The sequence below is a fragment of the Carlito syrichta genome, unplaced genomic scaffold, assembly GCF_000164805.1.
Source record: "Carlito syrichta isolate Samal-C Ts95f unplaced genomic scaffold, Tarsius_syrichta-2.0.1 Scaffold312293, whole genome shotgun sequence".
Taxonomy (NCBI): Eukaryota; Metazoa; Chordata; class Mammalia; order Primates; family Tarsiidae; genus Carlito; species Carlito syrichta.
Window position 1 is genome coordinate 187,399 of NW_007256389.1, and position 14,967 is coordinate 202,365.

General features: G+C 30.9%; 1 protein-coding gene across 1 annotated transcript in view; it reads right to left on the bottom strand.

Moving 5' to 3' along the window:
- Positions 1-14,967, bottom strand: part of LOC103272371 (attractin-like protein 1) — a gene marked incomplete at both ends in the record, with an annotated part of 122,268 nt that overhangs the window by 88,936 nt on the left and 18,365 nt on the right. Inside the window, 3 exons of the mRNA XM_021718500.1 lie at positions 4,544-4,701; positions 6,608-6,686; positions 11,606-11,700. Of these exons, the coding sequence (XP_021574175.1) occupies positions 4,544-4,701; positions 6,608-6,686; positions 11,606-11,700 (332 nt within the window). The remainder of the gene's footprint in view (positions 1-4,543; positions 4,702-6,607; positions 6,687-11,605; positions 11,701-14,967) is intronic.

Here is a 14,967-nt window from a genome sequence, read left to right on the forward strand (position 1 = left end):
CAAATATGTAAAGAATTAACACAAATTACCCTCAAACTCTTCCAAAAAAGTTGAAATAGAGAGAACATTTCCAAACTCATGTTTTGAGGCCAGCAGTACCCTGTTACCTAAGTCAGACAAGGACACAACAAGAAAAATTTTTTAAAATAAATTAATTAATGACATTGAGGAGGTCAAAGGATGTAAAATTTTAGTTGAGTTGAAGATATCTATTTTACAACATAATGACTATAGTAAATATTACTGTATTCTATTCTTTAAAAATTTAAATGAGAAAAAACAAATAAAAATGACTACTACTGCATCACGGCTTATTATAGAAAATATACGGAAAAAAATTAGAAGCCAATATCCCTGACAAACATACATGCAATATTGTCAACAAAATACTAGCAAACGATATTTGCTAGCATTTTGCTGGACATGGGAGCTCACACATGTAATCCCAGCACTTTGGTAGGTCAAGGTGGGAGGATTGCTTGAGCACAGGAGTTCGAGATCAGCCTGGATAACATAAGGGACCTTGTTTCTACAAAAAAATCAAAAAAAATTATATGGGTGCGGTGGAACATGCCTGTAGCCCCAGTAACTCGGGAGGCTAAGATGGAGGTATTGACTGAGCCCAGGATGTTGAGGCTGCTAGGAGCTGTGATTGTGCCACTACTCTCTAGCCTGGGCGACAGAGTAAGACCACAATTCAAGAAAAGGAAAAGAAAAAGCATTTGACAAAATTCAACAACCTTTCATGATAAAAATTCGTAACAAATTAGGTTTCAAAGAGATGTACCTCAACACAATAAAGAATGTTTCTGACAAGCTGACAGCTAACATCATACTCAATGATACATTAGAGAAAGATTTCATTTAATTTTAGGACAAAGACAGGAATGCTCAGTTTCACTACTTGTATTCAGCACATTACTGGAAGTCCTAGACAGAGCACTTAGGCAAGGAAAGAATAAAAGGCATCTAAATTGGAAAAGAAAAAGACAATTTGTTTCTGTTTCCAAATGACATGATCTCATGTATAGAAAACCCTGGAGACTCCGCCAAAACAGTGTTAGAACTAATAAACTCAGTGAAGCTGCAGAATACAAAATCAACATATAAAAATCAGTTGCAATCCTATAACAATGAACTATTCAAAACAAAAATTAAGTAAACAATTACATTTACAATAGCACCAAAAAGAATAAATATTTAGGAATAAACTTTATCAAGAAAATGAAAGATTCATACACTGACAGCTATCAAACATTAATGAAAGAAATTGAAGACACCACAAATAAATGGAAAGATCCTGTGTTCATGGATTGAAAGAATTCATATTGTTAATACAGCCATGTTATCCAGAGTGATTACAGATTCAATGCAATTCCTATAAAAATTCCAATGATATTTTTCACAGAATTAGAAAAAAAAATGGTAAAATTCAAATGGAACCCCAAACACCCCAGATAGCCAAAGAAATCTTGGGAAAGAACACGGCTGAAGGCATCATTATTCCTAATTTCAATAGTATCCATAGTAATCAAAACAGTATGGTATTGGCATAAAATAGACTGATACAAATAGAACAGCATAGAGAGCCCAGAAAAAGGCCCTGCATGTAGGGTCAACAGATCTTCGACTCAGATGCCAGGAATAAATTATGAGGAAAATACAGTCTCTTGAATAAACAATATTGGTAAAACTGGATATCCATATGCAGAAGAAAAAATTGAACTTTTACTTTTACCATATATAAAAATCAATTCAGATGGATTAAAGTTGTGAATATAAGACCAGAAACCTAAAACTCTTAGAGAAAATATAGGAAGTACACTCCTTAATACTGGTCTTATCAATGATTTTTTTGGATACAATACCAAAAGCACAGGCAACAGAAGAAAAATGAACAAGATTCCATCCAATTAGAAAGCTTCTGCACAGCAGAGTAAACAATCAACAACCACAAAACAGGCAACCTACAGAATGAAAGAAAATATTTGCAAACTATCTAAAAGAGGCTATCATCTAAAATGCATAAAGAAGTCATAATAGCAAAAATCCAATTAAAAAATGGGCAAAAGGCCTGAATAGACACTTCTCCAAAAAATACATACAAATGGATAACAGGTACATGGAAAGGTGCTTGAACACTGCTAATCATCAGAGAAATGCCAATAAAAACCACAATGAGATATCATCTCACAGAGCTATGATGGCTATTATCAAACATACAAGAAATAGCAAGTGTGAGAATGTATGTGGAACAAAGACACCACCAGTGGGAATGCAAATTGGTACAGCCATTATGGAAAAACTATGTGGAGATGCCTCAAAAAAGTAAAAATAAAACTACTACTGATCCTGCAATCCCGCTACTAGGTATACATTAGAAGGAAATGAAATCTGTTTCCCAAATCTGTTTATCATATTCTTTGCAGCATTGATTCCAATAACCAAGACATGGGATCAAGTACACACACACACACTCACACACACACACACACACACACACACACACACACACACACACACGAATATTATTAAGCCTTAAAGAAGAAAATTTTGTCATTTGTGACAACATGGAAGAAAGTAGAGTACATTAAAAATATATAAAATATATATATTATATATATATAATTTTTTTTAAGAGATAGGATCTTGTTCTGTCACTCAGACTGGAATAGAGTAGGCACTCTCAAACTGCTGGGCTCAAGCAATCCTCCTGTCTCAGCCTTACAAGTAACTAGAACTATAGGTGAGTACCTCCACTCCAGGTTAATTTTTTATGAGTAGTATTTTTAGAGATGGGTTCTTGCTTTGTTGCCCCAGCTGATTTTGAACTCCTGGCCTCAAGTGATCCTCTAACATTGTATCCCAAAGTGTGTGATCACAGCATGAGCCACTGCTCATGACCTCAATTAAAATAATTTTATTATTTTATATATAATAATTGAAAGTTTATTATAGTTCTATAAATAAACAAATATACTCCTATGCTTTAACAGAACACTGAGGACTAAAGTAATGAGTTGAATAATGAATAGAAGTTAGGTGCTACAAATTTTCACCATCCCAATTATTTTCTACATTGTATTATTTTGGGAGAGTGGAGTATTTCAACCACATTTCACAAAATTTGGGCTGGCTTCCAGAAGAAATTATTACTAAGTTCTCAAAAAAAATCTAATTTAGCAAGTTAATTTCTAAATATTAAATATTCATAAAAGTTCTAAAGTAACTATGCAATGGCTTAAAAAAAACCCAAAAAACTATATAACCAAGAAATAAAGGACAAGACAAAAATGTGACAATCATATTATTTTTAATCACTATTTAGTAAGTTCTATAGATGAAACCCCTTTTCCTTTCAATTATAATCTGAATAAACCAAGTGACATCTGATCAATATTTCCATATGAATTTTGGAAGTAAAATTATATATTCTCAACATTAGAAAATTTTAAACTTATATAGAAATAATTTCTGGCATATTTCTGACTATATCACTATGCGAATCAATCAATACACAATGAAGAAATAAATTTATCTAATTAATTTCCATAGCTAAGTTACTGAGTAGTAATTTGTACTCATGTTTCTTGAAGAGTTTAGTAATTGCCTTAAGTGTTAAGTCAACGTTACAAATAAAAGGCATCATTCTTCCAGTAAACATGATTTTAAAAACTACTACTCACACAAACGATTATGTGGCAATTAATATAAACAAAACATGCAAACATTTCTAGTCAGAGAAAATAAGCTGTCATTTATTAACATAAATGGAAGGAATGACCTGCAAATCTTTAAAAGATTGTAAAACAAAAAGCTTGAACAGGGGCTAGCACAAATGAACTATTCAGATAACCATGTAAGTTCAATCTAATCAATCATAAAATAATAAATGAACAAATTCCAAAATGTAGGGTTTTCCTTCTTGAAAGTATAAACTAAGAACACAAAACTTGACTTCAAGAAGAAAGAACATCCCGATTATTTCCTAGAAATAAATCTGATGTCTTCGTCAGTCTACCACTAACCATAACAAAAATAAAACAGGCAGCACATACTTGTATACAACATAGATTAAGAAATCCATAACGAGAAGTAATGGGTTTTAAGGAGGTAACTGTTAAATGTTGATAATCCTAAAATTTAACAAAAGATTAAATTATATTCAGTACATACTGAAGCAAAAAATAAAGATTACTAAAACACAGCAAGTAGTTCAAGTGGGAAAACATTTTTAGTTAACCCTCAGTTAAGGTATAAAATTAATCAGAAATCCCAGACATCCCAATTATTTCAAGTTTTGATGCAATTTTTAGTATACTATTCACTGAAAAATTTTTGTGTATCACTTGTTAGTTCTATGAGAATTGTTAAAGAAACATTCATTATCATAGACCTTGACAGACCTTCTTTATCAAGGGTCAATAAACAGTATAATTCAAGTCAAGAAATCAATACATGCCATCATTTTGGACAAGAACACCATTCATTTTGTAATGAAAATAATGAATGGTCATTAGAAGTAAATACTGTTAACACTTACCTGTATTTTAATAGGCCAGGAAAAGTTGCTGACGTACACATAGAATGTAATGTTAGGATTGCTTCTAAAGTTAAATTTTTCATAGGAAAAACTGTCTCTGTATTCCTTTATGTTATTCTTGTAAACTATTGTAGTCTCCTCCCCAGATATTGTTCCAGCTAAAATGTAAATAATAATAACACATTTAAATAATTCATATTGGAAAATACATCTTTATAAACTTACAAATGCATATCATACTTAGATTTTTTATAATTGCTCTTATAAAAATAAATTATCAAAATACAATCTTTTAAAAGAAGGAAAATGTTAGCCATACATATAATGGAAATAGAGTTAGTATAAAAATTACTTTTAAAGTTGCTACCACTGAGTGCTATGTACGAGGCATTAGTTTAGAGACTTTATATTCTTTTCTAATAAAAATTCTATCTCAGCGGTATTATCATCTGTATTTTTCAGACTGAAATCTGAGTTTCAGAAAGAAACTAAGCAGTTTATAGCTACTGAGCAGTAAACTCCTCTTTGAAACTCAGGTACACATAGTTCCAGAAACAACTCTTTCTACTTATGACTCCACAGAGCCATTTTGAAAGAAATCAGATTATATCTTTGTGTGTCTCAATCCAATTAAAAAATGGAAAAGAAATCAATTTATATATCTTAACACAAATTGAATTATCACTACTTTAAATAAATTGGTTGGAGGCCATAATTTAAAACATGAACTATATGTTCAATTACTTAACACATATTGGGTGCTCAATAAGTATTTACTGAATTTAATCAAATGGAATAAAGCACTTTCAACAAGACCTCTACTTTAATTAATAGCAAAAGTAATTAGAATTAGTATACTGAGTAACTGGGTTAATTTTTAACTAACCACCTATTTCAAAATTACCTTGTGTGCTTTTTGAAAATTCAGATCCCATGACCCCATCTCCCAACTTGATAAACCAAAATTTCTGAGATTTGGTTCTGGAAATCTAAAAGTACATGCGATTTCTTGCATGACAAAATTACTGTTCTAAAGTAATTAGAAATGTTTTATATATTTTCATAGACACATTTGATAACTTTTATAGAGTTTTTATTGGACAAAAATAAATTTAAAATTAACATGACAAGGTATGATTTGTTCATTAATTATACACATAGTGCCAAGACTATTGCCTCATGTCTGGCACTATAATAACAAAATGTTCATATTTGCCTGAGCTTTTCATTTTCACATGTAATATAAATTCTGGAACTGCAAAAGATCTCTTCATTCTTCAATTCTATGTATCTATGATTCTACCTATTAAAACAGCATAATGACTTAATTTTCAGAAATCAGATATGTATTTCTAAGAATCTATAAATTTTCTATACAAAAAAACAATGTCTAGCACATGTATGCTACCACATAACTTTGATATAGAAAATAGAAGACAAAAGACTTTTCAAAGACATGAGTATAAAAAAGTAAGCATACATTCTCATAACTCAACATAAAGATTTGAACTGCTTCTTAGTTAAATTTTCAAAAGTCAGTAATTTCAATTTTTTTATCTTACTGTGGAAGACATTTTACGTGCAGGTTTTCTAACCACTCTTAGTTCACAGCTGACAAGAGAGGTTATATTTCTAAGCCTAACAATAATAAATTATTGTTTTTATCAGCATTCCCAGAGGAATTTCATTGTTTTATATAAATATTAAGGTTAATAATTAAATTTATAGCTTCAATAGTGAATCAAATAATTGAAAACTTAGTCTCTTTAGTCATTAAAGAAGTAATCTATCTTAATTAAAATCACATTTCATACCACTGCCATTTAAAAAAATTAAGTAGTGTATATTTGTTACCCATATAATTTTAATTGAATAAAGGAGAAAGCTCACATAGTAATGAAGCTTTATTCATTTTTCTACTTATTTTTATCAGTCACAGCAAAATGAATATGCCATACTGTATTTTATGAATTTCATTTATTTCATTAACAGTAAAAGACCATGTTAAAACAATGTCCAGATAGGAAAGCATGTGAAAGAGACATGAAACCAAATTGTGTTTACCTGTTGAACCAACCGACCATGTAATGTTGAGATTAAAGTTGTTTGATGCATTAATTGATATATCCAAATTTTTGTTCGACTACCAAAAAAGAAAATATTAAGGTTAAAAGTAGAAATTATGCTAAACAGGTATGATTTAGCCTACTGATTTAATTATGTCAATATTTTATTTCTCATCCTCTATACAGCTTGTAAATATTCAAATGGATATGTGTAATGTCATTTACACATTCTAATGAAGAAAATATAATAAATTCAAAGGTAGATTTAAAGTTCCTCATTTATGTTCTCTACTATAATTTAGACTTATATAGGTTAGTCAGAGGCTCCTGTAATTTAATATTTGTAGTTTGATTCTCTTTGGCTATAGTTGATATTTAAATGATTAGGTTTGGATTAGCTCAAAGTAATTTTATAAAAGTATAAGATTTTTTGTTGAAAGACCTCTTGTTAGGTGTGTATTTTAATTATTACACAGATATAATCTAGCAGAAAAAATTTTTTAAATACATAAACTAAAACTTTCAAGTAAAAATGATAGACCTACTCTGATAAAAGAGCAAAGCACATGTTTAAACAGTTACACAGAGGAACACAGAATTTAATTTTATGTCAGTCAACCTGCTTCTTGTCATTTATTAGAACATAGACTCTTTTCTCTTAATTTCAGGGAAATTAATGCCTAAGGAATTTCTTTACATGTTGTTTGTGATTTTCTCACTCCAAGAGGTGAGGGACAAAAATAGGTATGATTATAAGCATGCAGTACTGTGGGAAGGCAAAGAATGAGAGTCATAATGGATATGTTTAGATTCAAATATTGAGCGTATTATGCTTTGTTTTTAATATACAAATACTTGTAGAAAAAATTTATACTGATAAGTGAGATCTGGCTAGTAAAAGAGAGAGTGGAAGAGAGAGAGAGAGAGAATATTAATTCTTTAGTATTTCTTTTTTTTTTTTTCCTCACTCTAAATACGATAGAGAAGGTAAGTCAAGACAAAATATACTCCCAATTTTCTGGGTGTCTCTTAGAAAAAATAAACATATAAGTAAGTATATTTCCCATTTCCATTTCAGTCTTTGGGGGGAACCTGACAAAAGGAAATGGCCCTTCCCTGAAGAATAGCAATAGAAATAAGGAGCACTGTAAAAGACAAAGTCTTCTGAATGATGTGTGATAGTCATCCCATTTGAATGATGTATAAGCCCCTTGTACTCTCAAATAACATCCACTCTTAATGATTTCCCTACACGGAGGGACAGTTTAGCTGCTATAAAGAACGATTAACAGTGTTCCACATCCATCAAATGGTATTCTCCTCACAGTTTCCAGGAGACAAATATAATTTCAAGAAAAATGATCATCTTGAAACAGCATACAAAATAAAGTTTGTTATAATATGATTAAATTATTGTCATACATATTTTCCAGGGTATTGCTCATTAATATTACAGAGACAGTATTTGAGAATTTGATACAATCAAAAATAAAGTCTTGGATTCTAAATATATACAGTAAGTCACAAGGATATGCCATTTTTCACCACAGTCATAATCAGCAATGGCCATAAGTACAAAAAGGAAGTTAACTTCCTTCTTATATTTTATTTATTATCAAGTAATAGAATTATCTGATTAATTCTACTGCTTTTATGTCAGCAAGCAGGTAGGTGTAGTCAATAGATTATGTTGTTCAGTTTGGTATGCAAAAGTCTATTTTTAAAAATACCTACTAATGTAGTAGTAAAGAGAAATCCAAATATCAAAGGAAGAAACACCTCTGCCTGGTGACAAATACTGATTTATGTTATCATAATGAATTAACCAGATGTGGAAGCCAATAACCACTTCATGTTCAGTAAATCATCTTCATGAGACAATGAAAAGAATTAGTGAAGAGTGTGCATTGTTGAGTCAAATGACCTTAGAGTCAAATCTTAGCTCTTTAAAAGATGTATTGACTGATAGGGGAACATTATTTGTTCTTTCCAAAAATCAGTTTTCTTATCTCTTAAATGAGGATAAAATAACATCCTCCAGAAAATACTTGTGAACGTTAAATGAGATAATTTCTCAAAAACGTATGGTTTCAGGCATAATGCTAGTAATTGTGATGTTGTTACTATTAGGTCTAGAGACATGGTATTTATGATTTTCCTTCTCTTTCATAAATTTCATCTTCACCCAGAGGACCAAAAAAAAGACATGCTCATCAAACTCTGAGAAGAGGTGAATTTTTTAAACTGTTTAAGAAGTGATTAAAAAATAATTGCTTTTTTTTGAGCTGGAGTCTCACTCTATCACCCAGACTGGAATGCAGTGGCCGCTCCCGGCCACCGCAGCCTCCACCTGCTGGGCTCTGGCGATCCTTCCGCCTCAGTCTTCCAAGTAGCTGGAACTACAGGCACGCGCTACCACGCCTGGCTAATATTTTTGATTTATTGTAGAGATGAGGTCTCACCAAGTTGCCCAGGCGGGTCTCGAACCCCGGGGCTCAGGCAATCCACTCACCTCAGCCTCCCAAAGCGCGGGATTACAGGCTGAGCCACCAAGCCCGGTTCAATTGCTTTTTTAATGAAAGCAAAACATGGCTCAAACAGTATACCCCAAGAAATCTTAAATCCATATTTTCTCTTCATAACTGTGTATGCCTTATTCTGGGTGAGATAAATATGAAAATGACCTTTGCTATTGTTAAAAATATCAAACAAAATTTCTAATTGATATAAAAAACTATAAAATTCTTCATGAACTTTTAGTCCATCCTCTATCAAGTTTAAGTATTGCCAAAATATATAGAACCATTACTAAATCCCTTTAAAAAACATTTAGAGTTTAACAATGCTGCAATAAAAAAGCAATATCATGGTTATATCAAGAAATGACAAAAATCACTCATTTAGAACACTGATGATTAGAGATGAATAAGTTCTGCCAAATAATGCTATGCAGAAATCTATTCCAGAAGTTGTTCATACGAAGACACTGGCTATAAGTGAGTTAAGATTAAGTCTGCTGTCAAAATGTAGAAAGTATATAAATAAATAATTTAGGTATCTAATTTTTATTATTATCTAGTAGGTATTGGACAATAATCCATATTAATTCCGAGACTGTTCCTAGATGAATATATCTTTAATTGAAGGGGATTACACAAAATAATGCTATAAGCATTCTTAGGGGTGCCTCTCATGTTAGTTTTGCATCCTTAAGCATCAGAGAACATGTGTCTGCGCTCTTGGTGTCAATTGGACAAGATAGTAGAAAGAAAAATTGAAAGCTGGGACATTTAGAAGTACTTGGGATTTCTGGAAATTGAAAGAGGCAAAGACGATGAAAAGAGAAGCAAACTAGAATTGTGACTGATGTGGACATAAGTGTATGACCCTATGGATAATATGGGAAAGAAATATTATTCACTTCCAATTTTGAGTCAAATATCTCACTTAATTAAATTTCTTAGATACTCAACCCCACAGATTTGAAATAGCTATAAAATATTTATGAAGTCAATAGTAAAGAATGAACTTGGATGCTCCAACATGGATAAACCCTGAAAACATTATTATAAGTTAAATAAGCCAGACACAAAAGGACAAATGATAACACATATTAAGGACTTAGAATAAGTAAATTCATAGAGATAAAAGGTAAAATAAAGATACCAGGGGCTGGTAGGAAGAAGGGAATGAGGAGTTATTGCTGAATGGATACAGCGTTTCTGTTAGGGATGATGAAAAAGTTTTATACATAGATAATGGTGATTATTGGACATTACTGTAAATACACTTAATGCCACTGAATTGCACACATAAAATCGTTAAAATAGTAAGTTTTACTTTATGTATATTTTACCATGATAGAAAATAAGTCAGTGATGATTAAAATGCACTTGTAAAACTTTCTTATCACATTGATGAATGTCATTTCTGGAAATATTAGTATATCTTTATCGAAACAAAGATACTCTGTGAAGAAAGGAATGTATTTGAAAGAAAGTATCTTTAAACATATTTCACCAAAATATAGTCATTCATTAAAATCTAGGAAATAAGAAGTAGATTGTTCTTTTCTTTTTTGGTGATGGGGGGCAGGATTCTATTTTACTAGAAAAGGAAAATTTAAGAAAATATTTTATTATTTGCCAGCAAGTCCAATAAAATATTTTAAAATAAAAAACGGAAATGGTAGGATATAATTAGATTTCACCTATTTGAATGACCATTAAGATAAATGTATGCACTTAATAATATGAATTACTTCATTAAAAAGCATAATTAACATAATATCTTCATTTTGAATTAGTAGTTTTTAGTTTCAGAAGAATTAAAATTCCACCCAAATAAACCATATGGTTGATATTTCCATTCCCTGAACTTTTTCACATAATAAGGTGTCAGTTGGATAGCAATATATGTGTGTTATTTCTAAGTAAACTTAGTACCATCTCCTGAATTGTTGGGATTAAAATTCACAATTAATCTTTAATATAATATAATGTCAAAAGTTTGTAAGATTATATCACTGTTGTGGTAAGTTCCTTAGAGAAGCCAGCATGCACATATCTTAAATAAACCAGTGGGTTTAGAAAAAAGACTGAAAACCTAATAGTATGGAATGATATAAAAGAAGAAAATATATTTACTATAGCATGTTTTGAATTCATGGGTTTTATTTTTAAACAAGAATATTCTGAGTTTCATTGTATAATTGTCAGCATAAATTTCATTATAAGAATGTATAGAGAGAAGTAATACATAATTTAGAGTATAGGACTGTGCAAAACATGAAATATCAAACTCAAAAATTCTTTGAACAGCAAAAATATCTAAGTTTCATTAAAAAAAAAAACCCCAAAATAAAACAGAATATCTTTCCTGCAAAGACAATGTGAAAATTCTGAGAAGAGGTAAAATCACAATGAAAGATGACAAAAAAGTTGTATCCATTGATACTAGTACAATTACATTGTAAAAGATAATATTCATTCCTCACCTGTTCTGGGTTTGCTATAAAGTTTATGGCAGTATGGTGACGATCATCTTCCTGTAATAAGCTGAAGGTAAACTGATAGTCAATCAAAAGGCTGTCTGTGGGGGGAAAAAAGAAGTAGAACCCTGATGTGTACTTATACAAACTATCTGAAAAACAAGTTAAGTGAAGATATGTTACACACTGGTATGGAAGATAATTATCATTACATACCAGTGGCCTATTTAAGTTTAGTAAAATATAAATTTTTGTCATCAACAATAAGCAAACCATAGATATGAAAGAAATTCTAATTCCTTAAACATTATATTTATTATTTCTGCTGTTATTACAAAAGGACAACAAAAACTTTATAAACATGCTGAAAACTATACAAAAATAAGAGAATAAAATAATAATAATCCATAATCTTATACCTAGAAAGAAATAAGGTTAGCATTTTGGGGCTTTTATTCCAGTTAATATTCTGTAAATACAGACATTTTGGTACAACTTTAAAACTTTCATAAAATCAAAATTCTTTGAAAATATGAACTTTGATGGCTCAATAATATTTCATTATTTACTGTAATGCATTGAGTTGCTTGTTTCCTATTGTGGTTATTTCTACTTTTAGCAACTTTGAAATGATTCTATGATATGCATCATTTTTAAGATGTGACCTTTATTAAAGTTGAAACATTTAAATATTACAGATTATGAGTGGGTGACCTACATTACATGGGGGCGAAGTATGGCTCATAATATCAAACTATTACTTTTATTAAAATTTCAAATTAGTTTAAATAAATAGAGATTGAATCTATCTTTTGGATATATACTTTCATGTTATGCCTTCAGCCATTAAAAACTATTAATATAAAGGTTACAGATAGGATCACTATAACGGGATTTACTGTTAAAACTATAAAGGCATCATTCATGTTGCTTACTTGTATATTTTATAAGATTCACCCTGCATATTTCTCATATAATTTAGTATAAGAAAATATTTTATCTTTCAAAGAATTTATAGGTATCCTTATATCTCATAATGAGAATTATCCAATAAATCTTATTTTCAGTTTTCATCTGACTATCCCAAAAAGGCAGAGGAAAATTCAATGTACCAGTGTTGTTCTAGGCCATGAAGATATAACAATAAAAGATAAAAATTTCTGTCCTCATGCTACTTATATCATATTGGATGAATATTGGCAATTAATAATTTAAGTAGATAGTATATCAGATGATGATAAGTCTTCTGGAGAAAAATAAACCAATGAAGAGAGGAGGAAATTGCTTTCAGGATAAGTATGGTTCGATCTTTGACAAGGATCATTTAAAGACAAAAGATAATTGGAGAACAAGCCATGAAGTTTACTGGATAAAACGTATTCCAGCAGGAGAAAACAAGTACAAACACCTCAAAGCAAGAACAACCCTTAACTGTGACAATAGTGCAGGCAAGAGGTAATGGAAGCCAGGTGATATCAGTGAGGGTCATAAGAAGTGGTCAGATACAGGGAACATATTTTTAATGTACAGCAAACTAAATTAGCTAAATAAATAAATTCACTCTTTGAAAGAAAGAAAGGTAAAATATTGTTTGTTTGTTTGTTGTGTTTATTCCTAAGACCAAGCAAAAGTCACCATTAACTGAGATACAGAATAGGTTTTACTGTGGTGGGAGTTAGAGGAATAATTAGGAGCTGAAGTTTTGAAAATGTCAGGTTTGAGATAGTCATTGAATAGCCAGATATTGGGTCAAGCCTAGGAGCATGTCCAGTAGATAACAATTTGTAAATCATCAGCATTTAAATTTAGTTCAAAGCTGTGGAGGCAGAAAATCAACTTTGTAAATAGATAAGAGGACCAAAGGAATATGACTGTTAAATGATCACATCCTAAAGAGAAACCAGCAAAGGAGACTGAGAAGTGGCAACCTACAGTTTTTAAAAGAAAGAGCAGTGATCACCTTGGTCAAAAAAAGCAGACATAGATTCAGAAGCAGGTCAGCAATCTTAAGAAAAGATAATATCTATTAATATTTAGAATGAAGAAAAAATATCACTAAGGAAAAAAAGCAAGCACTTCAAAACTACTTTCACAAATTCGTCTGCACAAATATCTTTATTTTTTCAAGACTGAAACTTTGCATTAAGAAGTCAGGAGTGAATGGCCTGTAGGAGGTAGAAAATGGGTGATTTACTACACAAGGAAGTCCTGAATAAAGGCTGCAGTGTCCCAGGCCTACTGACATTTTTCTGCCTTTTAAACTCCAGCCTCTGCCACAAATATATCCAACCAAATTATTGGCCAGGCATTCAAGTTTGATTTTCCTTCTTCTTGTTTTTTCTTACTTATTAAAGTTGAAAGTACTAAATCAGTGCAATGTACCTTGTGTACGATAATGATCAATCCTAATGTCAGTTAGGCTAAAAAATATAAGCCTAAATGCTAGAACAAAAGTAGTAGGATTATTACTCAATTTAAGGGACTGGTAAGAATACCATTCAGTGAATGTGAATTACTACAAACTGAAGACAGAAAATTAAGACTTCTACAAAAAATATTTCTTTTTAGAGCTGCTTAGAATGAAAGTGTCCCAGAAGTGAGCTACACAATTTTCCACTTAGGCAAGAGATTATATATTTCTCCCCAGAATTTCAAAACCATGTTGGTATGTTTGTAGGGAGGTTATAAATGAATTACTATTTGGCATTTAAAACATGTTACTTCATGCTTAAATATGCTCAGAACTTTTTTGATATGTAGGGTATAGGATGTAAAACATTAAAATTTAAAATATGTCTCAAGTTTTGAAAAAGTACATACTTTGAAAACAAGTTTTTATGCTGCATTTATGAACTAATCTACTGTGGAATAAAGCTATAAGTATATGGTATAAAGACTATAAGTCAATTCAAATAATGTATTGCTTTGTTGATAAAAACAGAAATGACAAATGAGCAAGAGAAATAAGTGTGATCAAGATAATATAAGAGAGCTTCTTTTTAGATTAGAGAAATAGTATGTTTTTATGCTAACTGGAAAAAATTAGTAGGTGGGTAAAAGGTGATGAGATCTAGTGCAAAAAATAAAGACTGGGTATACTCAGAGTGCAGACAGGAAATCATATACATAGAGTAAGTAGGGAAATGTGGGATCATATGGAAGCTGTCTTTATATTGCCTCTGTTTCCTCAGTAAAATTGGAAAGACTATCTATCAGCTGAGAATGAGAATAGGTATGAAGTATTAGGTAATGAGAGAGGGAAAAAGAGACTTAAAATAGTCATCAAAAAGGGAAAGTAATAGACTAAGAAAATATAGCGTAAGATTACTGAACATGAATCTGAATTGAGATTAATTAGCAAATTGTAT